Source organism: Rhipicephalus sanguineus, chromosome 4 (assembly GCF_013339695.2).
Source record: "Rhipicephalus sanguineus isolate Rsan-2018 chromosome 4, BIME_Rsan_1.4, whole genome shotgun sequence".
Taxonomy (NCBI): domain Eukaryota; kingdom Metazoa; phylum Arthropoda; class Arachnida; order Ixodida; family Ixodidae; genus Rhipicephalus; species Rhipicephalus sanguineus.
The window spans coordinates 123,045,305-123,063,829 of NC_051179.1; the positions used below are offsets into that span (position 1 = coordinate 123,045,305).

Consider the following 18,525-nt stretch of genomic DNA (forward strand, 5'->3'; position numbering starts at 1 on the left):
AAAGCCTCTTTTTCTGGAGAATAGGATGCAAGTGCTTTTTTGTGAATTCAGCGTAAACCCATTCTCGTCTGCCCATTTAGAGACCTTGTTCAAGCCCAGCTGGACCTGCCGCTCACACATTGAAAGGTTGCACGACTTATAACCGATCTGCACGTCGTCCACATATGTGCAATAAAACATGTTCCGTGGAATGTACAGACGTAGCGAATTCATTTTTATAATAAAAAGCGTGCAACTGAGGACACCACATTGCGGCACTCCAGTTTCCTGGACAAATATTCTGGACAAGACATTACCCACTCGAACACGGAACGTGCGATTGGACAAATAGCTTTCGATTATGGTCAGCATCTTTCCTCGGACACCTAAGTGTGAGAGGTCTCGCAGTATGCCAAAGCGCCATGTGGTGTCGTAAGCCTTTTCCATATCGAGGAACACCGAAAGAAAGAATTGCTTGTGGACAAAAGCGTCGCGAATTTGTGCCTCGATACGGATAAGGTGGTCAGAGGTAGATCTACCCTCTCGAAAACCGCACTGGTATGGGTCGAGTGATTTGTTTGCTTCGAGGAAATGTATAAGTCGGCGGTTTATCATCTTTTCAAAAAGTTTACACAGGCAGCTTGTTAGTGCAATGGGCCTGTAGCTCGTAACGGAGGATGGGTCCTTGCCCTGTTTTAAAATCGGAATAATAATGGCTTCTTTCCAGGCCGAGGGGATCTCGCCGGAAGACCAAACAGCATTATACAGTGAGAGGAGGGCTTTTTGAGTTTCAGATGGCAGGTGTTTCAGCATTTCATATACAACACGGTCGGAGCCTGGGGCGGAATTATTGCAGCAGTTAAGCGATGCTTGTAGCTCAGCAATGCAGAGAGGTTCATTGTATGCTTCGTGTTTTGTGGATTTGCGCTCTAGTTTCTGTTTTTCGATTCTTGTTTTGTATCTTTGGAAAGCTTCACTATAGTGCGTCGAGCTCGACACCTGTTCGAAGTGTGCACCTAGGAAGTTCGCCTGGTCTTCCAAGCTGTCGCCTTGCGTGTTTACTAGAGGAAGTGAATGTGCTTGTCGGCCTGCTACCCTGCTAACCATGTTCCAGACTTTGGCCTCCTGTGTATATGAATTAATGCCCGATAAAAACTTCTGCCAACTTTCCCTTCTTGCCTGTCGGCGCGTTCTCCTGCCTTGGGACTTTATATTCTTAAAGCTGTCTAGATTCTCGGCTGTGGGAGAATTCCGAAGCAGCCTCCATGCTTTATTTTGCTTTTTGCGCGCATTTCTACACTCAGTGTTCCACCACGGCACACGTCTTTTCCCGGGCAGTCCCGATGTTTGTGGGATACACTTATTTGCAACATCAATCAAAAAAGCAGTAAAGTATTCTACAGCTTCATCCATGCTTAAAGCACACATGTCGGTCCAACTTAAGAGAGCCATTTTACGAAACATTTCCCAGTCTGCTTTGTCGATTTGCCATTTGGGAACCTGTGGAGGACATTCGTTCGCTATCGGTGTGCTCAGAACTATTGGAAAGTGGTCGCTTCCATAAGGGTTATTAACGACTTTCCATTTCAGCAGAGGTACAAGTGATGGAGATGTGATGCTGAGGTCTATGGAAGAGTACGTATTGTTGGCAAGGCTATAATATGTTGGCTCTTTTTGATTCAAGAGACATGCGCCGGAAGAGAAGAGGAACTGTTCAATTAGACGACCTCGAGCATCACAGCGAGAGTCACCCCACAGACCACTATGTGCATTAAAGTCCCCAAGGACCAGATACGGTTCTGGAAGTTCATCCATTAGGGACTGGAATTCCTGTTTATTCAGTGGGTGATGCGGAGGTATATAAAGAGAGCAAATGGTGACGAGTTTGTTCAAAAGAACCACTCGAACAGCCACTGCCTCAAGGGACGTTTTTAGTGGTAAGTGTGTGCACGCTACTCCTTGATTAACGATAACTGCTACACCACCGGATGACGCGATGGCATCATCCCGGTCCTTCCGGAAAATAATGTAGCTGCGTAGAAAGTTCGTGTGTTTGGATTTTAAGTGTGTTTCTTGTACACACAGCACCTTTGGTGTATGTTTGTGTAAAAGTTCTTGGACATCGTCCAGATTTTTAAGGAGTCCTCTGACGTTCCATTGTATAATTTGTGCTTCCATATTGGAAGTTAGGTAGTGCTGTGTGTACGAAAAGGAATGAGTGTTGTTTAAGTCGAAAGTTAGAGCTCAAGTAGCAGGGCCGTCGGTAGGCCCCGTTATTGGCTTTTTTGTTTTCTTGGCGCGGTCCAGAGAACTGCGCCGGTGTTGCGGCACCCGAGGTGCCGATGTCGTGTCCATTGCCTCCTCGGAGGCACTGGATGCCCGCACGGGCGGGCTAGTGGTTCGAGTTTCGGGCCTCGCCTGGTGGGACGAGGCCTTGAGACCCGACGGCCCTGGAGTCGCCGGTCCCTGTTCGCGAGTTGGCGGAGTAGCCTGGACTACTGCCGCCTTGGGGGCAGGTGCCACAGCCGACGGTCCGCTCAGGACGGGCCGGGCGAGTGGCGGAGGCCGGTGCGACGCTGCCCCCTGACGCGCCGCATCCGCATAAGTCGTGCCATGGAATGGTGAGCATCTCTTTCTGGCTTCCCTAAAAGAAATGTTTTCTCTTACTTTCAGTGAAATAATGTCTTTTTCTTTCTTCCACGCCGCACAGGACCGTGAGTAAGCCGGGTGGTCATCACCGCAGTTCACACAGCGAGCTGCAGCCTCACATTTTTCTGACATGTGGTCTTTAGAGGCACACCTTGCACAAGTGGGTTGTCCTTTGCATGTTAGAGAGCTATGGCCGTACCTTTGGCAGTTAAAACACCTTCGTGGATTTGGAATGTATGGTCGGACTCTCAGTTTCGTGTAGCCTGTTTCTATGGTCTCTGGTAGCTCGCTCGATCCGAATGTTAGTATTAGGTGCTTGGTTGGCTTCTCTTGGTTGTCTCTTCTTATTTTGATTCTTTGTACATTGACCACGTTTTGTTGCTTCCATCCGTCAAGAAGTTCTGTTTCAGAAATGTTTAGGAGATCTTCATCTGAGACAACACCACGGACAGTGTTCATGGACCTATGTGGGGTGACTGTGACTGGGATACTTCCAAATGATGTAAGGTTAGAGAGGTTTTCATACTGCTTTTTGTCTTTGAGCTCAAGGAGCAGATCGCCACTAGCCATCTTAGACGCCTTGTAACCTGGTCCTAGTTTTTCCGTTAAGCTTTTTGCAACCAAAAATGGTGAGATTGTTCTCGCTTTTTCGTCTGACTGTTCACTGTGAATAACGTGGTACTTTGGATAATGTTCATGCGTCTTGGAAAAGAGTTGGAGAGATGCTTCGGTCCGTACCCTTTTCAGGGTACGATCGGATTTGGAAAAAGATGTGCTTAACATAGCATTTGTGTTATATTTCGGCGGCGGTGCCAACCACCCACCACCGAGCCCAACAAGGGGACGCGACAGGAAATGTGCGAGGACAAGTCTGCCAGCGCCAGCCGTACACCACCGCTATAACCACATATGGTGAGCCAAGACTGGTCATCCACACAAGGTTAACCCTCGCCGCCATGAAAACTTGAAGTAAACAGAAGATAGGAGATGACAGGACAGATGAATAGTGTGAAGAAAAGACGAAGATGAGGGGAGAGAGAGACAGGAAAAGGCGACTGCCGATGTCCCCTGGGTGGGTCAGCCCAGGGGTGCCGTCTACGTGAAGCCGGGGCCAAAGGGGTGTGTTGCGTCTGCCGGGGGGCCTTAAAGGTCCAATCACCCGGCGTCGGCTCAACCCCCAGGATCCCCTTTTCCCCGGACACGGCAAAGCCACGCACGGCTAGGCGTGGGAGGGGGTCGAAACCCCCCCGTTAGCTCGGGTCCGTGGTGTCGCTACACACCAAACGCCTGCTTGCGCAGACGCCCCTGCGGGGTCCACAGCAGTGTTATACATATGCATAATAAATAACAGAGTGCTAGCTAATGCTAACTAGTGAAAGTGCTAGGTGTCTATAGTAGTGTCTTAAGGCATAAGCAGACTACATCAGGGATGACACATTGCATTTAAAATGCAGAATTGGCACAAGGAGTGGGTCAGAGTAAAATCCTGTTGTGTTTGTTGCAGCATTGAAAGCTTTGCAGTATAAGATATACCTACGTGTTTTTGTAGTCGTTTTGCGGCAATATTTTGTGATGGAGCAAAATGGACAGGCTGGTCCATTCGGTAAACTAGGCTCAGTCTGGCCGCACTTTGCGCAGTGCCTGTGCATGCGGTGTGACTGCACATTGCAGCAACGCAGTGCAGGCACAGAAGGTGCTTTGCATCATCTGCTACAACACCGGAGCGTGTTGTACTTGCTTAGCTGTGATGTATAGCAAGAACGACGCGTCTCTGTGAGTGTGTGCTGCTGGGGCTCAATGCCCTGTCATGGCCAGATGCATTGGCGCACAGCCATGCAGTGCTGTGTTCCCCCTAAGAGTGGACGAGTTTGTACAATAATTTTTAACTTCAGTAAGCAATGAGTTCAAACGAAGTACAAAAATGAAAAGAATTTTTGGTTTTAAGAGGCATTGTAGGGGTCGTGCTTTCTGAAGTGCTACGAGCGACTTCTGACCTGCAGCAAATGTTTATTATGCTGGCCTTTGAAGCACAAAGTAAAGAATCCCCGATCATCTACCTTTATTCTTGTCGAAAATTTGGCGGAAGCCATTTACAATGAAGTATGAATGCGATTTTTCAGATATAATTGCTTTATTTAAAAGAATCACTGGTAATTGTAAACATGCTTCACAAAAAAGACTACAGGATTAAATCATGGGATGCTAACAGTGTACGTTATTGAAACTGAAGCTAAAGAAAAGCTGTTCCTTTACGTATTATAACAAAAGAAGTCCTATGATTTTCAGTTGGTCGTTTAATCCGAATGACATTGGTTAGCAATATGCTAGAGCCTGTACTCATGAGTTGCACTTAAGTACTAACTTTGCCAACAATTAACTGCTCAGGCCTATTCTCGTTATCCGTTCAAATCATTTGAAAACAATTTTCATTGTTATATATTATACATGAAAGGTATATTTTTGAAAAACAAAATGTATGCCATGGCATCAAAATGTGTGTGCCCCCTTAAGATTTTTCTGGATTTATTCTGCTCCCACAGACTATGGTACATGAGTTCTGTTGACCATTTAACGTGGAGTGCCCTATGGTCTTACATGTAATGGGCTGGGGAGTGAAGTAGAAAAAAAAAGCAACATGGCAATCACACAGCTCAGTATTCCTGAACTCCAGTGGCATATTTCTGGTGCCTGCGCAATTGCTGCTTATGCTTCACTAGAGCGGTGTTTCCTTTTATCCTATTTCTTGCAAAATGATCTGCTACATATAAAATGATGGAATGGATTCTTATGTCATCTTATACGACAGGGCGGCCATCAACTGTGGCTCAAGTGGACAAGAGGATGCTCTCCATCAAGCCTCATCAGTGTTTCACTAGGCTCCCACACTCGATCAAAGAATGCTGCCATTGGAAGGCAAGTGAATGGCGCCACTGGCTCCTGTTCTACGCTGTGCCATGCTGTTCAGGGATCCTGCCACAGCGTCACCTGAACCACTTCGTGCTTCTTGTTGAAGCTGTGCACATACTTCTTTTAGAAGAGCTCACCGCGCCACAACTTCAACGTGCTGGTAAGTTGCTCAGATTGCTGGACTGAGTTTGTAGGGTTATCAGTTTTCATGTAGAGATCCTCAACTCATCGAACAGCCAGCCATCGCTGGCAACCACAGCACACACGATGGGTCGACCTCTATCGAGTGCGCCCAGCAGTGCACACCATCGGGCAACAAAAATGGAGTGCACGAAATGTTTGGGATCTGCTTCATCAGACGCCGCCACACTACAAGCTGTTCTTATTTTACTCTCCTGTACGTCAACAAAGACATGTGGGCAAATAGAATGTATTTGACAAGCAATCACCAATAAGCATAAACTTGGGCAATGTGGTTGTGTCTTCAGGGGTGGACTTACAGCTGCAGGCGCGTGAATTCTGGCATTGATTGGATAGCGAGAGCCCGACACTCACTGCAGCAACAAGCTGAAATGACTTCTCTCGCAAAATGCCGTACAAGTCTTACACGATGTTGCAGTTTACAGGTCACTTATCGCTAAATTTGTGACACACAACTCAGCTAGGGCAATTTATGGTGCCTAAGGAAAGAAACGTCAAAATAAACACTGATGTACAGCTCACATCAACACAAAGCCTGTTGTAACACAGGCACATAACGCTCGCTGCCCACAAAAGGTTCAGTGACATAGACTAGACGTATCGAATTAGATCAGTCACCGGGGCTACGTAATGTGGAAAAATACTACGTAAGGTGTATGCGGGAAGTTAAAATCTCGTTTGGCTGAGACACCGTGATCTGTAGCAATTTGAATGTTTAAAGTCTTGTAATTTATGCAGTTGATGTAGACAGCTTAAATCTGTCTGCAAATGATTCTTAGAAATTAATTTACTGGCTCAACATGTTTATGCGAAATCATCAAAACCATTTCAGGGTCCCTTTAAAGCAGGAAATGATGTGAAGTAAACTTTCTTCTTGGCATCATCTGCATCGTCTGTCACTACCGGTGATTTCCCAATCCTCAACTTCGAGTGAAAAATCATCGTTGTCAGCATGGTCGCTTTCAGCACTACTGTCAAAAACAGTCTGAAGAATTGTCTCGTTTGAGAGGCTCAGACTACTCCACGCTGCCATGCTTCTACTGAGAGAAATGTGCATGTGCTCACAGAACATTTTATTCTTACAACGATTTTCTCTCAAAACTGTGGCCACATATCTCCATCTGGTGTCAAGAAAACCAGACAAAAAGAAAACCGGTTGCAGTATGTTGTTGCCACACAAAAACTAGTGCTTTCAGGATGGCCAGTGCAGTGCCGGTCGGTGACACATTGGCCTCTTGTGTTGTAGCCAGTTTCATAGTGCCTGTGAAAGTGAACGGCTTAAGGATTGTCCCTGTAAAAACTTGTGGACTTCAAAGTCTCAGAAGAATTTGTGCTGGAGCTGCACGTTCCAGTCCTAAGTGTTTCAGTGCAACCTTTGTTTTCAGTTCCTGTTACGACTACGTTTTTTTACAACAGAGCTTCTTGGTGATGATTGCACATATAAATTTGGGTAGTTTGGTGCTGTCACAATGCACTTAAAAATGTCTGAAAATGATTTCACATCAATGGTCGTTTTATAATGAAAAACAACAATTGCCAGTTTAGAGTCAGTAGAAGCCTGTATGTATGTAAGAATTGCTGAAAGCTGAAAGAACACGCGATAGTTCCTGTGTGCATGGTGCGTGTTCTTTCCAGTGTTTTCATTTACTGCACATTTCTGCCATGAATAAGTGCAGGTAGGCACGTAGCCAGGATTTTTTTTTCAGTGGAGGGGGGGGGGCAAGGGCAAGGCCTAATTGTTCAAAAGAAAGAAAGTCTTTCCATGGCAAAAAGAAAAAAAAAGTTACCCAGGAATATAGAAGGCTGGACGAATTTTGGAGGGAGGGGGCTGGCTTCCCCCTTGCCTACGTGCCTGAGTACAGGTACCAAAATAACTGGCATTACTGAAATGCACTACCTAAAATTTAGTATTTTAATTTATATTGTTTGGCTGAAGCATTGCCCATTGCATCATCACACTAGGCCTTTTGAAGTGTTTGGTTTCATTCAGAACCATGGCATGCATTTAGCATTGAACATTTATTATGCAGGTCGTCTACTGCAAGAGTTCGTGTCTTGGACAAAGACTCTATACAGTCCACGCCTGATGACATTCAACTTACACCAGTTGCTGCACCTCACATCTGCTGCGGAGAGCTTTGGGCCACTATGGGCACATTTGGCATTTGTGTTTGAGAGCGGCAATGGACGACTGCTGAAGACCATAACGGGAGCGAAAGGGGTGCCAAATCAGGTCGTGAAGAGGCTAGTGATGCTGCAACAGCTGCAGCTTGTTACGAAACTGAATTCCTTTGAAACTAAGGTGAAAGATTTCACCTCCTCTCTTCTCGGTTATCCGAAAACCTTGGCAGTGACAGGCATTGACACGGTATCCCTTTTTGGAAATGGCAATCCTCTGCCCGAGCTGACAGCTGAAGAAATTGGTGCTTTATGCTCAGTGTATATGCTGCAAGTGCTTGGTACGAATATTTTCGTTTTTCGTTCAAGGGAACTATTTTACATAGCAGGCATTACAAGTGGGCAAAGAAAAGTGATTCCAGCATTGTGCGATCTACTGATAATGAGTATTTTGCCATTGAAAGGACTTTTGTTCCCATGCTGGACTCCTTGCACAATAGTGAAAAAATCGTTCTTTTGTGCAAAAGAATAGTATGTATCGAAAATACTGTGAAGCTGCCTAGCCACACTCAGGAATGTTTCAGATTGAAGGGTGCTCTATGGGAAGTCCTGTTTCGGTTGTCGTGGCAAATTTAGTTATGGAGCACGTTGAAACACGTGTGCTGAACTCGCTACCTTTTCAGGTGAAGATGTACTGTACGTACGTGGATGACACTTTTGTCATACTGAAAAGGGCAAATCCGGAGGCTTTCCACAGGGCGCTAAACAGCATACACCCCCGCCATGCAGTGTAAAACAGAAAAAGACACTGTCTTGCCTTTTTTGGATGTGCTGGTACGTAGGGCTGATAATGGCAGGGTGCAAACGAAAGTGTACCGGAAGCAATCTGAGACCGATAATTTTTTGTCCTTTCAATCTCATCACCTCACCGAACAAAAATGGTCCGTCATGTGTACTTTCGTCACGTGATGATGCTGTGTGCTTAGTCAGCAATTGCGGCTACATGAATGGAAAACGTGGTTGGTGAACTGGAAGAGCGGCATTATCCCAGGAAGTTTATCAACGACACCCAGAAGCGCATGTGAAAAGGAACGAGGATTGCGCCATGAGGAAAGACTTTTTCATTTAGGCATGTTTGCCACGTCATTCCTTGTACTTAAGGGGGGAGGTGGCGATCGAAAAAAACTTTTTTGTTTGTTGACCTACAGTAATGAAATTTGGCAGGCGCACTGAAGAGTGTCTCGAATAGCTATATATCAAGTTTCATTGCGATATCTCGAGTAGTTTTCAAATTACACTATGTTACATAATCTGATGACATACTCTGCTGGTGAAAAGCCTAGCATTGTAACAAAACATGCCAGGAAGGTCCAAGTGGTTTTGATCTTTACTCAAAAGAACACTACACAGGATGACATTATTAAAAATTGTCTATTCCTTTTAGTTTTTTTTATAAATAACATCCCCATCAGCTTCATGTATTGCATCAGAACTTCTCATGCACTAATTATCACATACAAAAAGAACTATGCCCTAAGCAAGGTAAAGAATAATGTCATCCGGTCAAAAAGACTTCAAGGATTAAAAGAAAAAAAACGGAATCAAAATCTGTGCAGTAGTTGCCAAGATATCTGCTCCACAAGCTGAGCAACATGCCAAAATAACAGTATTGAGAAAACTGCGTTTAAAGTTTGGCCTTCTCTAAAACACCTAAAGATTGTGATCTTTGGCTTTTTTTTATGATGTTTCACTTCTTGGACATGTGGCCTTTCTCCAGTGTGCCTTTGTTCTTTTTTCATAACCTCCTTCTTTTTTTGATCTCCAAAAAACCAGTCTGGATTTCAAACCAAGTTCTCTGTATGAAGGTGTGGTGTGATAGACATGACAGAAAAGAAGATATTGCAATCTAATAAGGCCATATACTGAAATAATTACACATATTTCTTGTATTTATGCTGTCATTAGCATAATTAAGTCTTGCTTATTGATTACAATTAATTATTGAATGATTTTTATAAAGAGAGAGGTTTGTTGTGACAGAAAATGGCTCACACCATGATAACCGATGCCTCGTTCCAAATAACAAACAGTTATGACCAAGACGTTAGTGGCACAGGGATTTTTGAGCAGTTTATTCAATGACGCGAGTCGGGCAGATAAAAATTCGCCCCCCTGCTTGATACACGTTCTTTTGCCACTCTCGCGTATGAAACGTATTATCATTCGGCCGACCGCGGCAACGCTAGTGTACGAGGCTTTCATTGTTTCAGAACATTTGATAAACGCCTGCGGCGATACCAAGCACGGCTCCAAGCACGTCTAAATTACATCGCTAGTGCTTATTGACAGCACTCTGACCGCGAAGTGCTCGGCCGCGGGATCCGTGGAGCCGGCGCGTGATAGGCCTGGTCGCGGCGTTCGGTGACGATGCGCGAATGCGAAGCTACGATGACGAAAAATCTGCGCGCAGTATACTTGGTCTCGCATTTTCGGATGCCAACGCGCGAAATTGCTCCTGCTCCAAGCAGTTCGTGGCCGTGGGGTCTGACGAGCTTGGCTGTGCAGTTCACTGCCGATGCGTAAAATGCTCAACCGCGGCTCCGAAGTGCCGGCGAACGGTGTGCTTCTTCGCTTGCGAAGACGTACATACATAGCCGCGGGTACGCTAGCGCGTTGTTCTTGCCGGCAAGGTTCGAGGTTCGTCTCGCTAAACGGCGCCGTGAGCGGCGTTAGGCCTAGTGACGACTCCGAGCAGTAGGTGCGCAGGCCGTGGTGCCCGTTGCTTCGAAGTGCGTAATGCGTGGTCGTGAGTACAAAGAGTTGTCCCGCGATGGCCTTCGTCACGATGTCAGAAGTGCTGATAAGCAGAAATCAAAACATCTAACCGCGAATCCGACGCTGAAGTCAACGCTAGAGAGTCGGTCCGAGACGCGCGTTTGCGATGTTCGCTAGGAGCGCGGCGCACCATCGTAATCAGATCGAACTTCCTCTTGCAGCTCCAAACTAAAGCGTAATTATATTCTAAGTGATCGTCGAGCCGTGAACGCAGAACAATTGCGAACGTGTCACGAAGTAGCGCGATTCTCGACAGCCGTGAACTTGCGACGCGCAATCGGCAGACGACGATCTCCCGGACCGAGCATCGGACCAATGGCGAGGCGAGCTGGGGCAACATGGCGGACGCGGCCAATCGCAGGCCTCGGAACGACTCTCAAGTGTTTGCTTTTTGTGCTCTTCTTTCTGAATGGAGGAGCCCGCTGAAGCGGGCAATTTGAACACGGAGAAATGCCCTTTCCGACAAGCCCAAGAAGTTGGTTCGCGGTCGCGCCATCGCGGAGCTACAGTTTTTTGAAAATCGCTGTTTTTTTGCGATTTCCACAATAATTTTCGCCATCTCGGAGGGCAAAACAAATTTTTCGAAGCACTTCTGGGTGGTTTTCAGTGTAGATATTTTGGAATCAGATAGAAAAAGGGTTCCAGAAACTGAAAATTTGATTTTCAGAAAAACGATTTTTTTGCCATTTTTCGCGATACGAAAGCCGCGTCCCCCCTTAAAAGACATTTAAGTTTCAAACTATGCTGACAGGTGTGCTGTTTGATTCTCACGCGCGATGGTACTTTTCACCAGGCACTACGTATACGCAAATGTTGCCTTTAACATATATTTATAAGGTTTTAATCTAAGACGTGTTTCTGATGTGTGTTATGTGTTGGATTGCCTAATTTAACTGAATTCTCACACTTTTATTTCTTTCATTCTGCAGTGTTACTTACAATAAATGATTGTGTTGAACTTCATGTGTAAATAAAATTTCTTTACGTAAATTGTGTAAACCACAACAGCGACATTCAGAAAGATTGCATTGTTTGTGCAAACAAATTTTTGATTGAAAGTGCTATTATGTCTTGCATTTGTACCTTCGCAGCTATAGGTAAATTTAAATGTATATTCCAGACTGGAGTTAGTGCGTGCTGAATGCATCACTGAACGAGTCTGCTTGCATAGGCTCCACATGCTTATGTACGTTTCATTCTTATACCCCTGTCACACGGCAAGTCTAATGTCATTTACAGCGAATGTCATTGGTTTCTAGTGTCATTTGTTTGCTGTCACATTTGTTTGCTGTCAATTAAAGCCAGTCGCGTGTTGAACTTTCTGCGACGCAATTTCAGAACCGCACCCTCTGTTCTTAACAAGTTCTTTACGTGTCAAATGTACGCCCAATTTTAGAATATGCTTGCACTGCCTGGGACCCGGCCACTAAGGTAAATATTGATGCATTGGAGTGCATTCAGAAACATGCCGCCCGGTTTGTGACAAGTAATTACAACTTCACCAGAAGGTCAAGCAAAATTGTCAGCGCACTTGGATGGCCATTACTCTCCTCAAGGCGTAAATATATCATAAATATATCAGACTATGTCTTTTCTACAACATAGTATATGACAAAACTGGTATCGATAAAAATAAATAGTATATGAAACCACCAACCTACATCTCATCACGACGGGACCATTCTTTAAAAGTACGCGAATATAAGTGCTGAACAAGTGCTTCTGCAAATACGTTTTTTCAGAAAACTACACATGAATGGAATGGTCTTCCGTCAAGTATTGTTACCGCGCCCAACACAGCGTTCCCTTCACTTCTAAAAGAGTACGCTGTTACCTAATGTCGCTTTTTTTGTCTATTGTCAACATTTCTTTTCATTTAGCAAAGGTGGAAATGTCCAGCCCATGTATTTTGTGCATATATTGTATGCTGGGATTCACCTATTTTGATTTGTGTTTTGTACTGCACAATTTGTTTTCTTTGACATGTATGTACTTTTGATTTGTAAACCCCCTACAACAATGCCCCTAGAGGGCGCTGTAGGTACATGTATAAATAAATAAATAAATGGGGAAACTAATGCCATTCGATGAAAACATTTCCTGTCGAATGAGCTCACGAAACACATTTGCATTCAATTTCGGACCAAATGCGTAGTCTCGACGCCAGGGACCTTTAGAGACATGGCTGTTAACTTATGTATACGTAACTTTTTTCATTTGTAAATATCTGTTTTTACTAGATTAACTTTTTAGTGGTTTCATTACATAATAGCATGTGCGAAAGTTTCTAGAAGAAAGCCACTCTAAACTACAGTGGCTGTACGCCGGCCATGTTTCATTTGTGCTCTGTTGTCGTTGCCTGTATCGCGGGTGTTGATCGTCCGATTTCTCATGCTGTGGTGATTGAGGCGGTGGCTACATGAAATTGCTACAGCTGTCTCATTTCTGCAGCCAGGGAGTCGGTTGGTGATCATGTTGGTTTTCAACTGGCTCTTGGCTTGACGTCGTTTGTGTCGTGCAGCTGTGGCAAGTTGTGTAAAATGGCTGCGTTTATATTCTAGGAGCACCTTTCAATGACACAAAATTATTTTTGGTGCTATGCGCATGTCACGCATGTTTTCATAGATTTTTATTGCTCCCAAATTCACGGCTGAGGAGGGCTAAGGTCATGGTCATCACTTTAAAATGACATTTGTTTTCGCCAATATTAATGAGAACTAACAGTTCTCATTAATATTGACGTGTTCTCATTGAGTGTTAGTTCTCAATAATATTGTGTCTAACAAAGAAAACTGGCCCTTAAATTCATGCTTCTTTCCTTCATTAGTTTTTGTCGTGTGACACCATGCTGGTAAAATGACATTAACTTCACTTAATGTCATTCATTGTAAATGACATTAGATTTGCCGTGTGACAGGGGCAAACGGTCATCTGCAGAAGTTGTATCCATTCTGGAATAGCACAAATAGCGCACAGTGACACAGGCGAGTGAGATGATTCAGGCACTCGCCTGTGTCCTTTTGTGTCTTATTTGCGCTATTCCACAATGCATTCGTACCAACTATAGCTCGGATTTCCTTATCAGTGAAAATGAATCTACAAGAGTTGTACATTTTCCGCATAGGCCACAATCCACACGCTTTCCATACACTTATGACGATTTTCCGTATGCAACTTACAAAATCCGTACATTTCCATAACACCTTAGGTTTCCACACCTTCCTTATGAAAGTTTCCGTACACTCCATAAAATTTTCTTATCCTTCCATATTTTCCATATGAAACTTTCCATACACTCCATAAAATTTCCTTATCCTTCCATATTTTCCATAGGGAACTTTCCATACACTCCATAAAATTTCCTTATCCTTCCATATTTTCCATAATGAACTTTCCGTATATACCATACAACTTCCGTATGCTTCCATAAAATTCCATATTTTTTCCATATCTTTCATAAGGAAACCGTACGGAGTCCATATTTTTTCCACACGATTTTATACAGAACGTTTCAGTAGGACGAAACCGAAACTTTCACATGCCCCTGGAAATGTTAGTAGCGCGACGATTTCATTAGTACTATCATGCTGTGTGACAACATTACAGAATCACACGTTTATTAAAACACTACTGCGAGTTGGAAACACGCGATTACATTGGACAACGTCGCGCCAGATCGGTAAAACGGTTTTGAAATGCGATTCGACCGACGGCAAAACCCCGCGCTTTTCTTCTATCGCTGCTTACATGCTGTCAGCTACTGCGGTTTCCGATAGTGTATGCACAATGCAGCAGGAGGACGACAACAGTTTTTTTGCATTTCTGGATCCCGACATCCTCACACCAGCGGCAGCTCCTTCCGAGCCATGCGAACCATGTTCCAAATTCAATGCAACGCATTGTGTGCACAATGTCGACGCATCTACGCAAGACGTGAAGGTACTGAGGCTCGACATCGTGGATGGGGCAGGCGCAGAGGAATGGATGAGCAGTTACAGCGCTGCGACCAACACATCATGGATTGTTCAAAAGACTGAGAGAAAGTGCATCAAATGAGTGAGACAACATGCATAATTTCTTGCATTATGAACACCCAACCATACAACCCTAATCATACCCACCAACCCACCCACCTACCTACCTATGCATGCGTAACCAATCGGTTCAAGAGAAATTATGATTTACAAAATAACACTATCAACACTCGATGAGGACATGGCTTGCTAAAAAAAGGGCTGCTTATTCTTATTTCAGGATGGTCTTTCAAAGGGTGTGGTGGTGCCAACATCACTCTCGAAATAAAAAAAAGCACATCACAGCGAAACCCGCTGTGTGGTGCCAGACTGGACATAAAAATGAAAAACTTGAGTCGGGACACCAAGAAAAATGATTCCTTTTTGCGCAGAACTGTTCCTCTGCAAGCCATAATTAGGCTCACAGAAAACCACAACCATAGCACCCAATCTGCTGATGCCCTCAGGATGCTCTGTGCAAGCCCAGATACAAAGGAGGCGTTCAGGCGTTACTTTGATGCTGGCATGGGGCCAGCAGAAGCCATTCGACACCATGAGGCTATGCTTGCTACTCAACATGACGGCCCCCTCCTGCTCGCAAACAGCAGCGTGAATCCCATAAAGAGGAGCGTCTACTGGTGGCACGGGGAATGGAGAGACTACAAATATGGGCCAGCGGGAAATCCTGTGGCAAAGCTACAGGAGAAGGCAGCCTTGTATGCAGCTGCCGGTAAGCGTGCTCATGACAAGTTTTCTAACCAATTGACCTATCTAACAATTGATCTAACCAACATTGGCATAAGAATGCCAATGTTGCTAAACAAAAGGCACTGACATTCACAATTTTTGTATCTGTCGTACTGAAATACACAGATTAAACTGTACTTTCGTCACTCAAGCTGTTCCTCCATTTAAGTATCCACGCACTTTATGCGATTTTTTTCTTGCACTTTCACAGAGAACAAACCAGGTGACATTTCAATTTCTCCCTGAGGGGAGACATTTGAGACGTCAATTTCGAGCAATGCAGACATTGTGAATCATGTCTGACGATATCACATACGAGGAAGACAGACTAAAAATAAAACCACACAGCTTTGACGTAGGCATATCTGAAAATTTTCCTGCTGACCACAGTACAAATTTGTAGATTCAACCTAGTACTTGCATCATGAAAACAAAGTATTGCCGAGGCTGTATTGACTACTCTGATGCAGTGACAGGTGCAGTAGCTCTACTCAAGTAACTTTGGCTTTATTACCATAGGTTGCAGTTCACAAGTATAGTTCACTGTATACATAACCAAGCACACGAGTAGCAGGTTCGAACACTGGTACATTTGCAACGTATTTTGTACAATACACATTAACTAAGAAAAAATTACGTGCCTTGCCAGACTAGTACATAAGCTCTTGCTACTGCACATTACTGCATGCTGTATTTTTCTGTTGCTGCTGTTGATGTAGCATTTTTTTCCCTTTTGTTTCTAGGGTGCTAGTGCTGTACTTCATCTTACTGTAATTATCACTTGTGGGGTTGCTTTCTTTTTCACATCTACTTTTGTGCATTGTTCAATTACTACAATATCCAACGTGCATAATGAACTTGAACTACGATTTAATATCAAATTTGCATTTATAACACAGTACTTTTGGTTGTGTTGTAAACTACCCAAACAATTGTCATTTCTTAGCGTTCCATTTGTGCTTATTGCATGTGCTTCTGCACTCCACCAAAAAAGAATGGGAGTGCGGCTAGTGGAGCAGTTCTAAAACAAACACTTTTCACTGTGGATATATGCAGGCACAGGTGTTTTCACAACATCTATTTCCAACGACTGCTGGGCGGTGGTGGTTGTGACGCCCATCATGGGACATCATATTTGTTGATTCAACATCATCCTGCGACACAGAGGGCAACACGGCAACTGTGCTTCTCATGGCTACCAAGGCTGGGGCAGTACCAATAGCTGTTCTCATGCACAGTTCGCAGACACCAGAACGCTACCGTGCGGCATTCCAACTTCTAAAGGACAAATATACACGATTTTACTTTCGATACATGGGCGCCGCCATTTTGCCAGAACCAGCCACCCTAGCGCCGTCTACCGTCAGCGCCATCTTGGACTGATAAATTCACTGGCAAAGAGGTGTGTCCGGCGCTGTCTGTGGTTTGCTGATTGTTTTACGTTGCTGCTGTGCACCGGCACGGGACAATTTAAACATCGAGGTCCATCTTGGACTGATAAATTCACTGGCAAAGAGCTGTGTCCGGTGCTGTCTGTGGTTTGTTGATTGTTCTACGTTGCTGCTGTGCACCGGCACGGGACAATTTAAACATCGAGGTGCGCTCTGCTTGCGCGTACAAGTGTACAATGGTTATAACGGCCAAAAACGCGCTGCCATGAACCGGACGGAGGCGACCAGCAGGCATCGACGACGATCAACATCGGTGAGTGATTTCCTTAAAAACATTTGCGACGCGTGCTTTGTTGACAAGCGAAAACAGCGATCGTTTTTGTAGTTTAGCTCTTGTGTTTCGCAAGACTTCCCTGTCATTTCTCGCTATCGTTGTGCTCGGGAATTCTCGCTATCGTCTCTGTCCCTTTTATTGGCGCCAGCCGAAGCTTGGGTGCTTAAGATTTGCGATAGCAGATGCCGCGGCCGGCGAAGAAAGCCATTTTTGATCGTGTAGTACATTAGTTCTCCAACGGGCATTCGAGCCACAATAGGATCTTTTGGCTGAGCGTCGCTTACGCTCAGCCGCTCGCAGATGTAGCGTCCCGAGAGAGTGCAGGGAACTGCATTGATTTTGTGTTTTTGACGAGCGCGTCTTGCCGAGGCGCGGTCAGCTTGGCTGCAAAACAACGGCGAAGCCAAGTGGACGCACCTTCACGCTCCGGTCAGTTGGCTTCACGAGCGGAGCGAGAGATGCGTTTTACGTTCCGCCGGTTACACAATCGTTCTGGGCACGCGCACTGCAGTTCTTTCAATGTGTCTGTGTGTTAACTGAGTCACGCGCACTACAGTTCATTGTACGCGTTCGCGTGCATTCACCAGTCTGACCGGAGCGGATCCTCATTGCCCAGCTAAAAGTGCCTAATAGTGAACGTCACCCCGGAAGAATTTACAACTTTCCTTCGCAATCGCAGCGTTCCCTGCAATGCTCGCGTTCGAAGTGGCTGCCTTGGTACGATCATGCAGCTGCTTTCGTCGTCTGGCCGCGCGGAGCTAGAGCGAATACGTGCCAGTTTATCGACAACAGTTCGCCTTTTAATATGCTGCACCGTCGCCAGCACCAGTCGTTTCGCACGGACCGAACATTTTGTAAAATATCGCACTAAGGGGCGGATTCCTGAAAAGGAACGTTATTCGCTTCGGTAGCAAAACTGCTGCGTTTCTGCCGCGTGTTGATCTCTCCTAGGCAGAGACGCGCGACTCATGTTTGCCGTGTGTTATCTGACTGGTGCCTTTTGGCATTGCATCTGATCAGCTTTCAGCCGAAACAACTGCGGTTACGATTTATGGCGTAATTTTTGTTTCGTCCATGTAATTTCGTTTGTTATTGGCACCATAATTTTACTTTTTTTCATTTGGGTCAAAAGTTCGCGGTGTGGCTTCCATTCATGCAGTGTTCTGCTGTGCTGTTCGCCCCTTATATTCTGTGCATGCTTTTTTTTTCTTTCAGATGGTAGCACCTACACGCATCCCAATCATCTGGACAAGTGGATCGATGACGCAAAATTGTGGCCAAATGTCACAATGGCCACATTGTGTGCTACTTGATTAAAACAAAAGCTTGCGATTTAAGGCAGGCAGAAGCT

General features: G+C 45.0%; 1 protein-coding gene across 1 annotated transcript; it reads left to right on the plus strand.

The window, feature by feature from the left end:
- Positions 1-5,134: 5,134 nt before the first annotated feature.
- LOC125758109 (uncharacterized) lies at positions 5,135-8,422 on the plus strand. Its single transcript, XM_049414903.1, has 2 exons — positions 5,135-5,695; positions 7,767-8,422. Exons 1-2 carry the CDS (start codon positions 5,398-5,400, stop codon positions 8,384-8,386), a joined length of 918 nt encoding a protein of 305 aa, XP_049270860.1. The 5' UTR covers positions 5,135-5,397; the 3' UTR covers positions 8,387-8,422.
- Positions 8,423-18,525: the final 10,103 nt, after the last annotated feature.